At 40.3% G+C, this 19,915-nt stretch overlaps 1 protein-coding gene across 6 annotated transcripts in view; it reads left to right on the forward strand.

The window, feature by feature from the left end:
• ITPR2 (inositol 1,4,5-trisphosphate receptor type 2) overlaps positions 1–19,915 on the forward strand; it is a 537,466-nt gene that overhangs the window by 470,899 nt on the left and 46,652 nt on the right. The window contains exon 56 of one of the 6 annotated variants that reach the window (XM_064284463.1): positions 1,388–19,483. The exons of the other annotated variants lie outside the window; for them this stretch is intronic. Within the exon in view, the coding sequence (XP_064140533.1) occupies positions 1,388–1,423 (36 nt within the window). The 3' untranslated portion in view covers positions 1,424–19,483. Of the gene's footprint in view, positions 1–1,387; positions 19,484–19,915 lie in introns of those variants that run through there. 6 annotated transcript variants of the gene reach the window in all.

A 19,915-nucleotide genomic window follows, 5' to 3' on the forward strand; every position in this document is an offset into this window, starting at 1 on the left:
AAGTGCCCCAAGGGAAGCCAAAGTTACAACTTTAGTGTATCAAGATACACATTTAGTGACTCTCATACCATCTGATTTAAATTACTGTATTCTTATAATAAACGTGGAGTCCCTGGATGTGCACACAGTTAATGCTCTCAGCTGCTAACCAAACGGTTGAGGCTCAAGTCTACCCAGAAGCACCTCAGAAAAAAGGCCTGGAAATCTGCTTCTGGAAAATCCCATGGAGCATAGCCCTGCTCTGACACACATGGGGTTGCCATGAGCTGGAGTGAACTTGACAATAATTGATTATAAACATAGCTGTATACTGCATTTTTCTTCTCAAAAATCATTCTACAAAAATGGAATTCATTATTTGAGTGTGAGGGTTTAGAAGAGCATGACCCTCCTTACTGCTTTGTCCCAAGGATAACACTTAGTGAGCACCTATTTTGCAGAACACTGAAGTGTCGAGAGAGAGATCACAGTGGCTCTGTGTCCTTCCCTTCAAGAGCTTATGATCTGTGTAGGAAGACATAAACTACAATATAGGGAGCAACCAGAGACTGAAAATGAGCCAAAGATGCCTGACATTGTGAACCTGGTCATTGGGAGGAAGGTGGTGTTTTGGTTTTAGAAAGTAAGTGTGTCAGGAGGAGAAGCTGGTTAGAGTATAAGACTTGTTGATTTTGAAGTGAGACTAGGAGGCCAAGAGTTAGGGTTAAGAGAAACAGTTTAGTGACAACAGTGTTTGCCTTGGAGCGAGAAAGATCTGGGTTCAAACCTTGTCTCTGCCACTTATTGGGTGTGTGATCTTGGATATCTTAGATGAGTCTTGCAGCGTATCTGAGCTTCTACCTCCACCTCTTCATCTAAAATGGGGAAAATGCTACGTCTGCCAAAGGATTGTTGTGAGATCAATGAGGTGAAATGTACAAAAGTGTTTTGCACAGTGTAAGTATTCAGCAAATGACAGTTATCACTGTCCACATAGAATGAAAATTGAAGTCATTAGATTAGAGAAAGATGGGAGAAGTGAGGAAGTACAGAGAGAAGAGAAAACCAGAGACAGAACCTGGAGTCCCCCCTGTTTAGGAAAAAAAAAGAAAGATCAGTAAAATAAATAGAAAAGGAGGCAATAAAGAGGCAGAAGGGAACCAGGAAGTAGAATGTGCCAGAAGCTGGAAAAACAAAACAAAACAAAAAACCAACCAGTTGCCTTCAAATCAATTCCAACTCATAGTGACCCCATGTGTTGCAGAGTAGGACTGTGCTCCATAGGGTTTTTAAGGCCATGACTTTTCATAAGCAGACTGCCAGGCCCTTCTTCCCAGGAGCTTCTGGATGGATTTGAACAGCCAACCTTTGGTTAGTAGTTGAGTGCTTAACCATTTGTACCACCCAGAGACTCCTTGCCAAAACTCAAGAGGCAAGCATTTGAAAGCCAGAGTTCAACAATATCAGTTGCTGCAAAGAGGCCTACAAGAAGAGACAGGTGAAAGTCTTGGATTTTGGAGTGAAGAAATCACCAGGTGACTTTTTACCATAAGAGAAGGCGGCTGTGAAAGTGTCTACCTATCTTTAGCCTTAACATTAAAACCAGCATTTTACCAGTTACTGGTTCACTCAATGTTTTATGTATCCATGTACTTATCCATGTTTCTGCCCATCCCTTCTGTCCATGCCCTCTCCACAACCAGGACAGGAAGGTAAGAGCTCACAAATTTATTCCAACATGAAATGCCTCATCCAACCAGTGCACACCCAAGGCAGCTGGCCTCATTCCTGAATTTTAATGACCAGGCAATAAAAAATAGAGGAGTGATATTAGCTTAGGTCTGATGGAAACAAAAAGTCATTCCCATGGGAGATTGTTTATTTCCTGAAATAGCCTTTTTGGAGAACTCCTGAAAGCCTGTAGCTGATGAACTCAGTTCAGAAAATGTTACCCTAACCTCCAAGGAGATTATGGCCTTGTAATTGTGATTCTCCTGGAGCAAGATTAAAATTCTAGAGCACATAGAAAGTTGAAGCACGTCTGCAGCTCAATTCAAAGATTGTGTATTTTTCTCTCACCACCCCAGAGGTGACTACTCTGAACAGTTTGGTAGGAAACCTTCTAGCCATTTTCCTGCCGCTTTTGTTCATGCTTCTTAAAAATAGCTTTCTTTACAGAGTTGATTTGGTGTGTGTGTTTATCAGTAGGGCTTTGGAAGAATGTTTAAATGTTTAATAACTGATACAGCTGTTACCCTCAAGGATTTATGCAAAAGGAAATGAGGACGTTCCTCACATTCATTCAGGGAGAAAAAAAAAAAAAAAACTCAGCTGAATCCTGCTACGATGCTTAATTAAATCTTAGTTGTTTCTTGGGATGCTTAGGAAATGCCTCCTGATTTTGGTGAAATGGGAAAATAACAAGTTTAGTAGATATTTCTCCTCTGTATATATTTTTTCACCTCCGGTACTTCAACTTTATTATCATGCCAGTAAGCAATATTTATATCAATATTCATTAAAACATACATTATAAATGAAGTCGTATATTCTGGAAAATATACTTGTGCCTCTGCATCCATCCAGTAGTTCAGAAGTTTGAACTATTATCAGAAACTTCAAATTACCTCACCCCTGCCTTGCTCCACACCCTAAACGAAGCTGTTTGAATATCCAATGTCAGAATGTCTGAATTCTGGCATAAGGTTAGGGAGATGTGGGTAGATCATGGTGTCGTAGGAATGCATTTTCTTTTGACAAGCACACCCTCATTTTTTGATAGGAGAACTGATATTTCTAGCTCATATTTATTCAAAGCAGAAAATAAAAAGGGGAAAGGAGGAATCATACAAGAAAGTAAAAATAACGAAAGGGAGTTCAATAAATTAGAAGCAAGGGTATGAAAGCATAAATCATCCATCCCAAGCTAGTGATGGCCTTCAAGTATCACTAAGACCTTTTCTTCTCCCATTACCCAAAGGGTGATGACTGAGGAGGAACAAACAAAATAGAGATCGTTAGAAAAAATGCCCAAGGCTTTTAGATGTTTCTCTAACATTCTGGGGACATTTTCAGATTTTCAGTGTTCATTTGCTGAGACATGTTAGGGACATTTGTGGATATTTATTACTTGATTCAGCAAACAGCAGGACCAAACCAGGGGTGCTTGTAAGAGCAGGTACTGAGTATGCGTAGAGAACTGCTGCTTCCCCCGAGTGCTCTGGTGGTACCAGGCCTGCTCTCAAGACCTTGGCTGACATTTCCCGTAAGACGACCCGTGGATATTCAGGGATCATAAAAAACGGTTGCCATGGAGTCGACTCTGACTCATGGTAACCCATGTGTGTCAGAGTAGAGCTGTGCTCCATAGGGCTTTCCATGGCTAATTTTTGGGGAGTAGATCACCAGGCCTCTCTTCCAAGGCATCTCTGGTTGGACTCGAACCACTAATCTTTCGGTTAGCTGAGTGCGTTAGCCATTTGCACCACGTAGGGATATATCCAGGTCACCTGGAGTAGGGATTGCATCCTCCTCTTAATGCATGGCGCTTTATAGCTCTTCTACTTATTTGGCTCTTGCCTAAAAAAATGCTTCCTGACATCACAGTGATGTCATAAATGAGGACAAGTTAGCTCATGTTTTTGTTAACATAATTGTCTGTCTTTACACAAAAAATAATTGCGTGTTTCTTGAAGGCCACAACCAGGTGTATGGTAGCTCTTTGTTCTGTGCCATACCAGGGCAGGTAATATCTCTAATATGTATTAAAACCAATTCAATAAACACTGAGTGCTCCCTGTATGCTAGCAGCTGTGCTAAGGATTTGGTATGTAAAGATAGTCTCTTCCCTGAGGAAGTTCAAAACATTTGAGTGAATAAATAAAATAATGAGCAAATTAATAAACGAATGGTCTCTTCTTAGCCCTCAGATAGTTGGATATGATTTACAGAAAGATACACCAAAATAGCTGCAAGAGATTGGAATGTGAATTTCTCATTAGAAAACGTCATCCTTCCCCTCTTTTAAAATTAGAAGACAGAGATGCAGTAGGAAGGGTTATGCCAACTGAACCAAGTATAATGATTGCAATATTAAAAGTCAGGTGGCTGGTTTGAGAGACGAGGCACTTTAGTCCCTCTGTTGTCTCTCTCACCAAGTCTCAAGCCCAGGCCCTCTGTCCCTGCACACACTCTCAAGGGATGTGCCTTAAGCTGCTCTCACAGCAAAGGGGCAGGCGCATGCCTCGGCAGGTTTCTCAGCCTATCCCACCCTTCCGAATGAGTTCTTCCTTGCTATCATCCGTTAAGACCTCAGAAAGAGAGGGAGCGTCCTTTTAATGAGATGGAAAAGAAATCTAGTCACCCATTATTTTGGTTACATGAGGAGAGAAAAGAACTAACAGTTATCCAGATGTTTTTTGAGTCTGGAAGTCAAAATCAATCTTGTTTAGGTGAACCATATTTTTAAACAGTAACTGTTGGAGGTTGCGAGATGCTTGGGCTCCTGAAAGACATTGATTCTTCTAAGATTCACGTGCACCCCTTCCGTGTTAGTACCATTTGCCAACTTGATTTCTGCATTATTGTTATGTGTCACAATTATGAAATTATATGTTCTGATTCTGTTATTTATAATTTGTGCTAATTGTGAAATTGGATCTAATTATGCCAATTATATAACTGCTCAATCTTTAACTCAAGCCTGTTGTAAAGACTTTAGAATTTAACAAGAAACTTTTAAAAATGTTTATATTTCAAGGCAAGCCAAGGGGGTCTTTGCAGCTCAGCAATGCACAATTAAGAAGTCAGTGTATACATTCAAGGGGACACCTCCTTCACTCTCCACATTTTAATTTCAGACATGTGTCTTCAATTTAAGAGAGAGCTTTTTCCATTCCCAACTCTGGATTGCATTGTCATTGTGGGTTCTATCCTGTACATTATTCTAACTTTCTATTTAGTATTCATACGTAAGATATATGAATTACCACATTTTGCACATATGTTAACATCTTTCTAATCCTCCTTTTAGTTTGTGAAATAGACAGAAATGGTAAGTACTTAACAGTGTGGCTCTATGCAGAGTCTTCATCTCAAAGACTCTGTTCCAGTGCTCAGGGTGCTGGACCTCAGTGCTGGGTGAAAGGATTTGTGCCAAGTAGTGCTGAAATGATTTTCAGTGATGGAAGTGGGATGGGAAGTAAAGACAAGGGCAGGTAGGTAGGGCACTGACTCTGGTCTACTGAGACATTACAGGCGACCGCCTGAATTGATCAGAGTCTGCGGTGCCCTGATGATTGCCCACAAAGCTAAAGAAACCAAAAGTGCTAATCAGTGTTTAAGGAGCAGCTCAGTGTAAAGGAATAAACCTGGGCATTAGAATCCAAAATTTGACTTCTTAGTATTTCCATTTACAAGATTGGTGGCTCAATTGCAGCTCACTTTACCGTTGGTAAAATAAGTATAATCAGAGTAATACTCAAAACATTTAACAGCCTGTGTATTACAACCAGTCATCAGTCAGAACTCAGAATACATGTGGGCTGAAAATGCAGTGGGATCCTGGAGGCCTCCTGCTGTGCCAGACGGTCAACACTTTAGTTGCTGGATCACGAGGATGGTATGAAGAGGGAAGGGAACAACCAGGGCAGAAAAGGCTCCAGGGGTGTGTGTGTATATAGGGGTATTTGCAAGGCTTGGGTTATTTGGCAACCAATATGGAAAGATTGCAGTATTTTAACAACTAGGACACCTGTATCTGTGCATACCAGTTAAATATTGGCCCTGGGTATAACAACACTTCCCTTGCAGAGCTGTGATAAGAGTTAAATAAAATCTAACAATATTAATTATACTAACAATAAAACCAGTGCTCACTATGTGCCAGATGCCTAAGTCCTTTTCATGAGCGATCTCTTTTAAAGCCTCGTAACAACCTTATGAGGCAGATCCTGTAATTAACATCCCCACTCTAAGCATGAGGAAGGGGGCATTGCTGATTCTGGGTGGAGTTCTCACCCTCCATGCAGGAGACCTCGGTTTGATTCCTAGCCAATGCACCTCGTGCTCAGTCACCACCTGTCTGTCAGTGGAAGCTTGGCTGTTGCTGTGATGCTGAACAGGCTTCAGTGGAGCTTCCAGACTAAGAGGGACTGGGAAGAAACAGCCGGTGAAGACCCAACGGATCACAGCAGTCCCATCTGCACCAGATCATGGGGATGGCACAGGAGCCAGCAGTGTTCCATTCTGTTGTGCGTAGGGTGATATGCATCTGAGCCCACTTGTCAGCAGCTAGCAATAACAGCACCCGAGGAAACAGACACTTGCAGAGGATTGGTAACTTGCCCAAATTTGCACAGCTAGGAAATAGTGGAAAGGGATGCTGGGTACATAATGTGCCAGGCACTTGTAAGTGATCAATAAATGTCCTGTTATTTTTCAATTCTGACCATATATAAAACTAGAAGCAGTGGTTCCTTTGAGAATAGATCAGGCAGGCAGTACCCAGCGCTCTCAGCAGCACACCCCAGGCTCTTCAGAAGAGCGACTATAAAAATTCAACCTGCAAGGCAGGGAGGTGACCTAGCTAGGACACAGGAAGTCAAATGACAACTCTACAATGGCAGGAAGGCCTTGGGGAGGGGAGACCCATTGCTGTCAAGTCGTCGTAATAGCGACCCTCTAGGACAGGGTAGAACTACCCCATAGGGTTTCCACAGCTATAGATCTTTACGGAAGCAGACTGCTGTATCTTTCTCCCACAGAGCATCCGGTGAGTTCAAACCTCCAACCTTTCAATTAGCAGCTGAGATCTTTAACCACTGTGCCACCAGGGTTCTGAGAGGAATTAAACTAGGAAGCAAAAATACTGGTTGGCATCTGCAAATTTCCTACAAAGGTTAGAACTATTACCATCAGGATTATTACAATCGCAGGCAGAGTAGAAGCTGCAAGAAGTTTCAATTTAATTTAAAAAGTACTTCTTGGGGAGTAGTATGAGCAACTGATAGAAACAAGAAGAAAACATTGCCACGGCCCTCAAAGAACCGCAATGTAATGGGAAGGACAGCTATGTTCACTAGCAAATATAGTGTAAACCAGAGCTATGGTGAGAGACAGAAGTACACACACAGCAACCAGAGAAATCTTAAATTACACTGCCATATGCCTACTTAAAACACTTCAGTCGTCCTTGGAATAAAATACAACCTCTCCCATAGCCCATTATACAGTCTAGCCCCAGTCTACTTCACTAACTCATCTCATCCCACTCTTCTTGTTGCTCTTAGGTGCCACTGAGTTGGTACCAACTCATAGTGACCTATGTACAACAGAACGAAACACTGCCTCGTCCTGTGCCATTGTTGCAGCCACTGCATCAACCCTTCTTGTCAAGGGTCTTCCTCTTTTTTGCTGACCCTCTACTTTACCAGGCATGGTGTCTTTCTTTCAGGGACTGGTCCCTCCTCATAACTAGCGCAAAGTAAGTGAGACGAAATCTTGCCATCCTTGCTTCCAAGGAGCAATCTGGGTGAATTTCTTCCAACACAGATTTGTTCGTTCTTCTGGCAGTCCTTGGTATATTCAAAATTCTTTACCAGCACCATAATTCAAAGGCATGGATTCTTCTTCAGTCTTCCTTATTCGTTGTCTTGCTTTCACATTCGTATAAGGCAATTGAAAATATCATGGCTTGGGTGAGGGGCGCCTTAGTCCTCAAAGTGACAGCTTGGTTTTCAACACTTTAAAGAAGTCTTTTGCAGCAGATGTGCCCAATGCAATATGTCATTTGATTTCTACTCTTGACTGCTTCTTTCACGGACATTGATTGTGGACCCAAGTAAAATGAAACCCTTGACAACTTTCATATTTTTTCCATTTGTGTTTACATTGCTTATTGGTCTAGTTGTGAGGATTTTTGTTTTCTTTATGTTGAGGTATAATCCATACTGAAGGCTGTGGTCTGTGATTTTCATCAGTAAGTACTTCAAAGTCCTCTTCACTTTCCTCAAGCAAGATTGTGCCATCTGCATATCTCAGATTATTAATGAGTCTTCCACCAATCCTGATGCCACATTCTTCATATATTTAACCTTCTCGAGGTTTTTTTGCTCAGAATACAGCTTGAGTAAGTATGGTATACACACCTCCTAGCACACACCTTTCCTGATTTTAAACCACTCAATATACCCTTATTCTGTTGAAACGACCGCCTCTTGGTCTATGTACAGGTTTCACATGAGCACAATTAAGCTTTCTGGAATTTGCATTCTTTGCAACATTATCCATAATTTGTTATGATCCACACAGTCGAATCCCTTTGCTTAGTCAGTAAAACACAGGGAAACATCTTTCTGGTATTCTCTGCCTTCAGCCAAGATCCATCTGACATCAACAATGATATCCCTCATAACCATCAAAGAATGTTTCCTTCTGTGTTTAAACCTTTTCTGGAATTCTTGTAATAGTGATCTCATATAATATTTGTCCTTTTGCGACTGACTAATTTCACTCAGTATACTGCCTTCTGGATTCATCCATGATATGAAATGTTTCGCAGATTCATCATTGTTCCTTATCGTCGCGTAGTATTCTATTGTGTAAATATAACATAATTTGTTTATTCATCAGTTGCTGGGCACCTAGGTTATTTCCATCTTTTTGCTATTGTGAACCGTGCTACAGTGAACATGGGCATGTATATTATCTATTCGTGTGAGGGCTCTTATTTCTGTAGGGTATATTCCAAGGAGTGGGATTGCTGGATCATATGGTACATCTATTTCTAGCTTTTAAAGGAAGTACCAAATAGATTTCCAAAGTGGTTGTACCATTTTACATCCCCACCAGCAGTTTATAAGTGTTCCAGTCTCTCTATAACCTCTCCAGCATTTATTATTTTGTGTTTTTTGGATTAATGCCAGCCTTGTTGGGGTGAGATGGTATCTCATTGTAGTTTTGATTTGCCTTTCTCTAATGACTAATGATCGTGAGCACTTCCTCATGTATCTTTTAGCCACCTGAATGTCTTCTTTGGTGAAGTGCCGTTTGTATACTTTGCCTATTTTTTAATTGGGTTATTAGTCTTTTTGTTGTTGAGATTTAGCAGTATCTTGTAGATTTTAAAGATTAGGCCCTGATAAGATTTGTCATAGCCAAAAATTTTGTTCCAGTCTGTAAGTTGTCTTTTTACTCTTTTTTTTTTTTGGGTGACATCTTTTGATGAGCATAGTGTTTTATTTTTAGGAGCTCCCAGTTGTCTAGTTTCTCTTCTGGTGTTTGTACATTGTTAGTTATGGTTTGTATTCTGTTTATGCCATGTAGTAGAGCTCCTAGTGTTTCGCTGTTTTTTCTTCCATGATCTTTACCATTTTAGGTTTTATATTTAAGTCTTTGATCCATTTTGAATTAGTTTTTGTGCATGGTGTGAGGTATGGGTCTTGTTTCATTTTTCTGCAAATGAATATCCAGTTATGCCAGCACCATTTGTTAAAGAGACTGTCTTTTCCCCATTGAACTGACTTTGGGCCTTTGTGAAATATCAGCTGCTCATAGGTGGATGAATTTACATCCGGATTCTTAATTCTGTTCCATTGATCTATGTATCTTTTGTTGTACCGGTACCAGGCTGTTTTGACTACCTTGGCGGTAAAATGGATTCTAAAATCAGGTAGTGTGAGACCTCCCACTTTGTTCTTCTTCCTTAGTAGTGCTATACTTATCCAGGACTTCTTCCCTTTCCATGTGAAGTTGGTGATTTGTTTCTCCATCTCATTCAAATATGCTGTTGGAATTTGGATCGGGATCGCATTGTATCTATAGATTGTTTTGGGTAGAATTAACATTTTCATAATGTTGACACTTCCTATCCATGAGCAAGGTATATTTTTCCACTTATGTAGGTCTATTTTGGTTTCCTGCAATAGTGTCTTGCAGTTTTCTTTGTAGGGTCCTTTTAGATCTCTGGTTAGATTTATTCCTAGGTATTTTATCTTCTCGCAGGCTATTGTAAATGGTATTGATTTGGTGATTTCCTCTTTGAAGTTCTCTTTGTTGGTGTGGAGGAATCCAGCTGATGTTTGTATGTTTATCTTATATCCTGATACTTGGCAGAAATCTCCTATTAGTTCTAGTAGCTTTCTTGTGGATTGATTCTTTGGGGTTTTTTGTATGTAAGATTGTATCATCTTCAAATAGAGATAGTTTTATTTATTTTTTAAAATTTTTATTGTGCTCTCCACTCTCTATTTTCATGTCTATTTGTTCAGCTTCTGGCCCCCTCTGCCCTCTCATCTCCCCTCCAGACAGGAGATGCCCACATAGCCTCATGTGTCTGCTTGATCCAAGAAGCTCACTCCTCACCAGTATCATTTTCTGTCCCATAGTCCAGTCCAATCCCTGTCTGAAGAGTTGGCTTTGGGAATGGTTCCTGCCCTGGGCTAACAGAAAGCCTGGGGACCATGACCTCTGGGGTCCTTCCAGTCTTAGTCAGACAATTAAGTCTGGTCTTTTTACGAGAATTTGGGGTCTGCATCCCACTGCTCTCTTGCTCCCTCGGGGGCTCTCTGTTGCATTCCCTGTCAGGGCAGTCATCGGTTGTAGCTGGGCACCATCTAGCTCTTCTGATCTCAGGCTGATGTAGTCTCTGATTTATGTGGCCCCTTCTGTCTCTTGGGCTCATAATTACCTTGTGTCTTTGGTGTTCTTCATTCTCCTTTGTTGCAGGTGGGTTGAGACCAATCGATGCACCTTAGATGGCCACTTGCTAGCGTTTAAGACCCCAAACACCACTCTCCGAAGTGGGATGAGGAATGTTTTCTTAATCGGTATTATTATGCCAATTGACCTAGATGTTCCCTGAAACCATGGTCCCCAAACCCCCACCCCTGCTATGCTGGCCTTTGAAGCATTCAGTTTATTCAGGAAACTGCTTTGCTTTTGGTTTAGTCCAGTTGTACTGACCTCTTCTGCATTGTGTGCTGTCTTTCCCTTCACCTAAAATAATTCTTGTCTACTATCTAATTAGTGAATATCCCTCTCCCTCCCTCCCCCCCATAACCATCAAAGAATATTTTCTTTTCTGTTTAAACTGTTTCTCAAGTTCTTATAATAGTGGTCTCATACAATATTTGTCCTTTTGCAACTGACTAATTTCACTTAGCATAATGCCTTCCAGATTCCTACACGTTATGAAATGTTTCACGGATTCACCATTGTTCTTTATCGATGCATAGTATTCCATTGTGTGAATATACCATAACTTATTTATCCATTCATCCATCGATGGGCACCTTGGTTGCTTCCATCTTTTTGCTATTGTAAACAGTGCTACAGTGAACATGGGCGTGCGTATATCTGTTTGTGTAAAGGCTCTTATTTCTCTAGGATATATTCCAAGGAGTGCGATTACTGGATCATATGGTAATTTTACTTCTAGCTTTTTAAGGAAGCGCCATATCAATTTCCAAGATACTTCTACTTCTTCCTTACCAATTTGGATGTCCTTTATTTCTTTTTGTAGCCTAATTACTCTGGCTAGGACCTCAAGCACAATGTTGAATAAGAGTGGTGATAAAGGACTCTGTCCATTTGGGATGATATTGGCCATTGGCTTTGTATAAATGCCCTTTATTATGTTGAGGAATTTTCCTTCTATTCCTGTTTTGCTGAGAGTTTTTATCATGAACTTTCCATGTTCTGTTGATGCTTCCTGCTTCATTCAATATTTTCCCCATAGAATCCTTCAAAATTGCAACTCAAGGCTTGATTTTTTTCTTCAGTTCATTCAGCTTGAGAAATGTTGAGGATATTCTTCCCTTTTGGTTTTCTAACTCCAAGTCTGTGCGCATTTCATCATACTTTACTTTGTCTTGTCAAGCCACCCCTTGAAATATTCTGTTCAGATCTTTTACTTTATCGTTTCTTCCATTCACTTTAGTTGTTCCATATACAAGAGCAAGTTTCAGAGTCTCTTCTGACATCCATTTTAGTCTTTTCTTTCTTTCCTGTTTTTTTTTAATGACCTTTTGCTTTGTTTGTCTGTGAGGTCCTTGATGTCATCCCACAACTTATGTGGTCTTTGGTCATTAGTGTTCAATGTGTCAAATCTATTCTTGAGATTGTCTCCAAATTCAGGTGGTATATACTCAAGATTACATTTTAGTTCTTGTGGACTTGTTTTAATTTTCTTCAGCTTCAATTTACATCTGAGCAATTGATGGTCTGTTCCACAGTTGACCTTGTTTCTGACTGATCATACTGAGATTTTCCATTGACTCTTTCCACAGATGTAGTTGATTTGATTTGTGTGTTTTCCATCCGGTGAGGTCCATATGTATAGCCACCATTTATGTTGTTGAAAAAAGTCATTTGCAATGAAGAAGTTGTTGGTGTTGCAAAATTCTGTCATGTGATCTCCAGCGTTGTTTCTGTCACGAAGGCCATATTTTCCATCTACCAATCCTTCTTTGTTTCCAACTTTAGCATTCCAATCACCAATAATTATCAATGCACCTTGAGTGCATGTTTTATCACCTTCAGACTGCAGAAATTGGTAAAAGTCTTCAATTTCCTCATCTTTGACATTAGTACTTTTGGTGTGTAAATTTGAATAATAGTAGTATTAACTGACCTTCCTTGTAGGCATGTGGCTATTGTCCTATCACTGACAGTGTTGTACTTAAGAATAAATCTTGAAATGTTCTTTTCAACAATGAATGTGATGCCATTCATCTTCAGTTTGTCATTCCTGGCATAGTATATCATATGATCATCTGATTCAAAATGGCCGATACCAGTCCATTCAGCTCACTAATGAAGAGGATATTGAACTTTATGCGTTCCATTTCATTTTTGACAACTTCCAATTTTCCTAGATTGATGCTTCGTGCATTCCATGTTCTGATTATTAATGGATGTTGGCATGGGTGTTTCTTTTCATTTTGAGTTGTGCCACCTCAGCAAACGAAGGTCCCAAAAGCTTGACTCCATCCGTGTCATTAAGATTGACTCTACTTAGAAGAGGAAGCTATTCCTTGTCCTATTTTGAGTGCTTTCCAATCTGAGGACCTCATCTTCTGGCATTATATCAGACAACATTCTCCTGCTATTCATATGGTTTTCAATGGCCAATTTTTTCAGGAGTAGACTGCCAGGTCCTTCTTCCTAGTCTGTCTTAGTCTGGAAGATCTGCTGAAATCTGTCCACCATGGGTGGCCCTGTTGGTATTTGAAATACCAGTGGCATACTCTCCAGCATCACAGCAACATGCAGGTCCCTACAGTACAACAAACTGACACACGCACTGTGGCCCCTCTCCTTAGGCAGCTACAACTGAGCCACAGTTGCCCTTTTCTTTTTCTCAAAACTGCCTCACTTTTTTCCAGTCAGAGCCTTTGCACATGCGTGCCTTCTGCCTGCAGTCATCTTCCTCTGGCTCTTTGCATGCCTGGCACCGTCCCTAGAACTGCTACTCCATTTTCTCTGTATCCTACTATCGTTTATTTTCTTTATAGCACTTCTATTAATTTGACCTTATATGTTTTCATACTTGGTAATGTGTTTATTTTCTCCACAACATACACTTAAGTGAGTCATTTTCTTGTCTGTGTTGCTCACTTCTGTATTCCCAGCACCTAAATTCATACCCCCACTACCTATCTGTCAGTTTGTTGTACTGTGGTGGCTTGCATGTTGCTGCGATGCTAGAAGCTGTACCAACAGTATTTCAAAAATCAACAGGGTAACCCATGGTGGACAGGTTTCAGCAGAGCTTCTAGATTAAGACAGACTAGGAAAAAGGCCTGGCAATCTACTTCTGAAAATTAGACAATGAAAATTCTTTGGATCACAACAGAATAATATTTGATGTAGTGCTGAAAGATGAGCGTTCCTAAGTAGGAAGGCATCAAAATACACAGTGGCCACAACAATGTGCTGGAGCATACCAGTGACTGTGAAGATGGTGCAGAACCAGGTAATGTCTGGGTCAGCATGAGTTGGAGCCCGCTGGACAGCAGCTAACAACAACAACATATTTATGCCAAGCACATAGTAAACACTCAGCAGAGATTTGTTAGCAAATGAGTAAGATATAGAGCTACAGGAGCATAGATGACAGGACCATTATTTTTGGCTAGAGGCACTCAGGACAGTTTCACAGAGAAGGTTAAGAGAAAAGTTGGAACTTAAAAAATGAGGAGAACTTTGAGAGAAGAAATGCGAGGGGAACATATTCCAGTCGAAGTGTGTATCTTAAAGGGAATGGGTAAGCAGAGAGAAAGGAAACTAGTAATCATTAAGTTTATGATATGAGCTAGCAGATTTTGCATGTTACTTTATTTAATTATACTCATTTTATATAAACTGAGGCTCAGAGAAATACACTACTCATGCAAGGTGCTCAGTAAGAAAGTGCCAGAACTAAGGTCCAAACACAAATTTTCTGGGGCTAATGTCTGTCATTTTACCTTTAGCTGAGCCTTTTCCCAGTGAAGAATCAGGTAAGCTTGACTATAATCAAATATACGTAAGCCATGTACCGGAGAAAAGAGTGCCCCCCCCCCCCCAAAACACACACACACACACACACACAGCGCTTATTTTGGAAGGAAGAAAATTCTGCCCACTTCTCCAATATTTTAAGGAATTAGAATTCTTAGTCTCTAAATTGCAATAGTTGAGGTATAATCTAAACTTCCTTGAAATGTAGACCAATAAATTATTTTCCATCTGTTGAAGATATGTCCATTTAACCAACAAATTGAGTGTTTACTATGGCCAGGCACTTGGCTAAGGCTTAGGGACTCAAAGTTGAAACAGATACAGTAATTTCTTTTGGGGAGCTTTGGTGACGTAAGGGAGACCAAGAAATAAAATTAAGGAATGGTAATAATGCAGCATGGTGGCCCAGGAAATGAGGTTCGTGGAGGTCAGGCCTGGGTACTGGAGGTGGTCAGGTAAATGAGGATGGAGCAGGTGGAGGGAGCAGTGAAGTATGTCTAGAAAGAATGAGGATATCCAAGAGGCCAAAGTGGTCATCAGGTGACAGATCCAAAGGACCTTGTATACTTGGAAGGTTTTTCTTTATCCTGAAACCTACAGGAAGTCCTTCAAAGATAATAAACCATTTTTGAAAGGTATTTTACATTTATTTACATCATGGCAGTGTAAGGAATGGATTCAAGAAGGCCATCCTAGAGAAAGGAAAAAACAGGCAGAAAGATTTCATTACCCAGCAACAATGATGATAGCTGATACTAAGGAAACAGTACTGGAAATTGAGGAGAAAGGATGGATATGAAAAATTAAGGAAGGGGCTTTAATGATGGCCAGGGAGAGGTGGTTTAGGTCTCTGGCCTTGGATAGCAGGGGAATTGGGGCCGAGGGTAGAGGTGCCACAGGCATGAGTTGAGGAGCCATCTCAGTTTGGCTCATAGTGTCCAAGTGCATAGGTCTAATTTGGGTGTCCGTGTGCATAGGTCCAGTGAGAAACTGGACACATGGTTCTGGAATTCAGAAGAGAGGTCTAAAACAGACAATCCACTAGAAAATGACAGTCTACCACAAGGATAGGATTTTAGTTTCTTTTGTTCACTAGGGTATCCCAGGTGCCTAGAATAGTGCCAGGTGTGTAATAGATGCTCAGTAAGGATTTGTTAAATAATTGTAAAAATTTGTAAGTCACTGGAGTATATTTGATAGTTGAAATCATAGATTTGGATGAGACCATAAAAGAGAGACTGTATAGAGTGAGTAAATCAGAGAAAACATGAAGGGCACAGAGCTGTACTGTTATTTTATAGTAATAATAACAACAGCAGCAGCACTATACCAATAATACTATGCCAGTACTTTGTCTCCCACCCAGATTTTACTCATTAAAAAGTAGAACCAGGGAGAAGAAAAACAATTTCCATAGGAGGCCTCTGAAAGAGGATTTTAACTTCTCATCAACTGGTGAATCTAAAAGTGGTTGGGTCAGTTTGTGGATATCTGGTGATCCAACATTGATTAATGAGTTTTCACATGGGATTATGCTTTAAACTCAAATGTTTTGTGCAAAATGATTGGGATTTTATTGAATATATGAGCGCATCTTTGAAATAACGACCCATCCTAAGTCATTTATTTTTAAACTTATAAAGGGATGCTTATGTTTCTGATTCTCATAACCTTAATTAAAAGATTTCTTCCTGCTGTGCTGGAGAAAATTCTTGTTTCCCAGTTCTAGTCATTACCGTAAGATCTTGTTCAATTCTCAGTTGGCTTTCTGGAATAATAATGTCCACATTGTTAGGACTGATACATTTTACTCAGAAATTCTGGCTTTCTTCCAGAGGGTAACAGATGCCATCAAAATATAAGTTGTGGGAATAAGAACTATATACCGTGAAGTCACATGACGTCTGCCTAATGGTTTTTCACAGACTAGCATAGCCATGCCATGTTATGAGTAATTAATTAAGATGCAGTTAAGCTGAAATACTACTCTTGCATTAGGTAAGGTTTTCAGGCAGGCTGATTTCCAGAGGATTTTGGACTAGTTTTATCTACAGAAATTCCTGAAACATAATCGGTGAATTTTACAAAAGTAATTTAGCACTTATATCTCAAAAATTAGTCATTGAATATCATACTAGTGAGTGAGTTGCTTTTATGGGGGTTTAGAGATCAAGGTGTTTGGGCTACCTCAGCTCTCTGAGTTTGTTTCTTTAGCTGTAAGAATGAGGATAATACTCATCTTTATTAGGATTCCTTTATGGATTAAATGAAATCACATATATCCTAGCACCTCATAGGGTCAGGCACATGATTACTACTCAGCGAATGTTTGATCATTCCACTTCTACTTACAGTATTTTCTGACTAAATTCAAATACTTACTACTTTACAGATTCAGAGCATTCTTGAGCCCTTTAATGTTAAAACCCCTGATTCTGAAGAGTGTTCCTTTATAGGTTAGGCAGTTGTCAACTTTGATCTCTTCAATTAATAAGACGCATAGTGTCCTAGGCACGGTGCTGGTCCCAGAGGAAGAGACAGAGGAGATCAAGGCAGGTGTGGGCCCTTGGTCACAGAGTTCCCTCTACAGAGCAGATCCTAAAGAAGTCACCACAATTTTTGCATAGCTACATAGTGAGTGTTACCACTGGGGAAAAGGATTGGGCTGAGGAGTCTTCCTATTTTGTAGTTTGACTCAAGCTCAGATCCACTTGGCTCTGATTTCTTTGTTAAACCTGGTCAGAAGGTCACTTAGATATTTGAATTGCTTGAACCACTGAATCTATTTCAGTTTTACAAGTGATTTTAAGACAGTTCTTAGCACAAAAGGTGTGGTGTGAAACCATCAGGAGTGCCCCAGAGAGGATGTGAGGCACTGATATTATGAAAGGAAAGTGGTAGGAGCTACCGCTGAGTCAAAACAAAATTATATAAGAACTATTTTTTTTCCAGCTTACCTACATCTTTGACTTGGGGTTGGGGTGAGATTGAGGAGCTTTGCCTTTTTCTTGACTATGTCATGGGAGCAACAAAGGAAGTTTATTTCATTTTCCAAAGGGTACATTTTAGGTTTCTTCAAGTGAAGAGCTTGTAGCATTTTTTAGTCATGTAATCACCTTTTTTATTTTTTTCCAATATTTGAAAAGCTCCAGTATAAAGCACAAGATTTGTTTTGGAAATAATGTTTTGGCTCTCTAACTTTCCTTCTGCATTGGTGTTCTACTATGATTATTACCTCTTAAGAAAGTTTTTGAGGTGTTTATGTTTTACTGTGAGATTACAAAAGAGGATTTCAGACATGGTTGATATCAAAAACACCAATTCACCAGAACTTGAAATTCAAAAAATTGCTGAATTCAAGGGTGGTTTATTTACAAAGGAGGCTCTAAGTGGTGCAAACTGCTAACTGAAAGGTTGGAGGTTCAAGTCCACCCAGAAGCACTTCTGAAGAAAGGCCTGGAGATCAACTTCCAAAAAACTATATCACAAGTCATTGAAAACCCTATGGAACACAGTTCTACTCCGACACACTGGGGTTGCCGTGTGTCCGAATTGACTTGACTGCAACTGGTACTGGTTTCATTTGCAGAGAGGTACCTGCAACTTTACAAAGGTAATTACCCAGAGTTTTTTGTTTGTTTTATCTGTCTGAAGTTTCCAGTGTGACATCACAGAGTGGGCATCAGGTTGTGATATCAAGGGCCCCAGCCATAGTTCTACTCCATGGATATCAATTCCTCCTTTCTAAGGAGAATCTGACTAAATGTTTTCCAAAGCATCTTTTGTCCTTATCTAAAATTCTGACAACCCTAGTATTTAAAATATTTCTTTACATTATTTTTGAGTATGTTAATGTTTGTTTTATGTGACATACCAGAAGCGATTGTGGCAGATGTTGTGGAGTGGTCAGAATTTGACCGCTCCCATTTTGTTCACTGGAAGGTTGTGTGTGAGTTCACGGGGAGTCCTCTGGCTGGAGGCTGGCTGTTAAATCCCGACAGTCTCCAGTGCCTGTAACCACACCTCTGTGCTGCTGGCCTTTTCAGGAGAACAACACAGATTAAGGACCAGACCATGAATTTTCTTCTCAGAGCCAGAGCCAAATCTTCTGAGAGAAAATTAAACTGTGATTCTTGCGGGGGTTGAGAAATTTCCACTGTCTTCAGGCTGCAGCTGTTGTGCAGGCCCTCTGAGGATTCCTGTTTCCAGAGCTGGGGGCCTAGTCTCTTTCTGAATCATTAAGTTCAATTTTAAAATGTCGTTTTAGAAGACGAAGACATGATGACAACGGAGATGTAGTAACATTTTTACTGGGGTGATAAAATTTCTTATGACTTGAGAGCACCATGTCTTCCTCACTTTGTCTTCTAACATATAACTCATTTGTACCCAAGTCACCAAGAATGAAGTAAGAGCCTAGACCTTTGAAAGGGAGTTAGTGGAAGGGATCCTGAGTATGTGTGAGAGAGACACAGCGTGACATAGCGGTTTAGACATGGACCCTGGAATCAAATGGCCTGACTAGGGGATTTTGGGAACGTTGGGCAAGGTTATTTAACATCGCTGTGTATCAGTTGCTTCATCTATAAAATGGGCAAACATCCCTACCTCAGGGGATTGTTAACCAGGATTAAGCAAGTTATTTATTTAGTGCTGTAAACCTCTCCCATTGCCATCGAGCCGATTCCGACTCATAGCGACCCAATAGGACAGAGTAGAACTGCCCCATAGGGTTTCCAGGGAGTGCCTGGTGGATTTGAACTGCTGACCTTTTGGTTAGCAGCCAGACTCTTAACCACTACACCACCAGGGTTTCCATAAAAAGAAAAGAAAAGAAACCATCGCTGTCGAGCCGATTCCAATTCATAGTGACCCTATAGAACAGCGTAGACAGAGTAGAACTGCCCCATAGAGTTTCCAAGGAGCACCTGGTGGATTCAAACTGCCAATTTTCTGGTTAACAGCCATAGCACTTAACCGCTACACCACCAGGGTTTCCATAGTAGGCACTAAATAAAATTTGCTGCTTAATGATTTCTTGGGCTTTGAAGTGCTATTCAGACCCTCAAAGACTTTAACTTAATGAATTTAAATTTAATGTAACACTTCCTGTGATTCAGATACTGTATAAATATTAACTTGTTCAATCCTGGTAACAACCCCGTGAGGTAGGGATGTTTACCCATTTTATAGATGAAACAACTGATATACAGGGATGTTAAATAGCCTTGCCCAAGATTCCCAAAATCCCCTAGTCAGGCCGTTCGATTCCAAGGTCCATGTCTAAACCACTGTGCCATGCTGTGTCTCTCTCACACATACCCAGGATCCCTTCTCTAACTGCCTTTCAACAGACCAGACTCTTACTTCATTCTTGGTGACTTGGGTACGAATGAGTTATATGTTAGAAAACAAAGTGAGAAAGACATGGTGC

Source organism: Loxodonta africana, chromosome 4 (genome assembly GCF_030014295.1).
Source record: "Loxodonta africana isolate mLoxAfr1 chromosome 4, mLoxAfr1.hap2, whole genome shotgun sequence".
Classification (NCBI taxonomy): domain Eukaryota; kingdom Metazoa; phylum Chordata; class Mammalia; order Proboscidea; family Elephantidae; genus Loxodonta; species Loxodonta africana.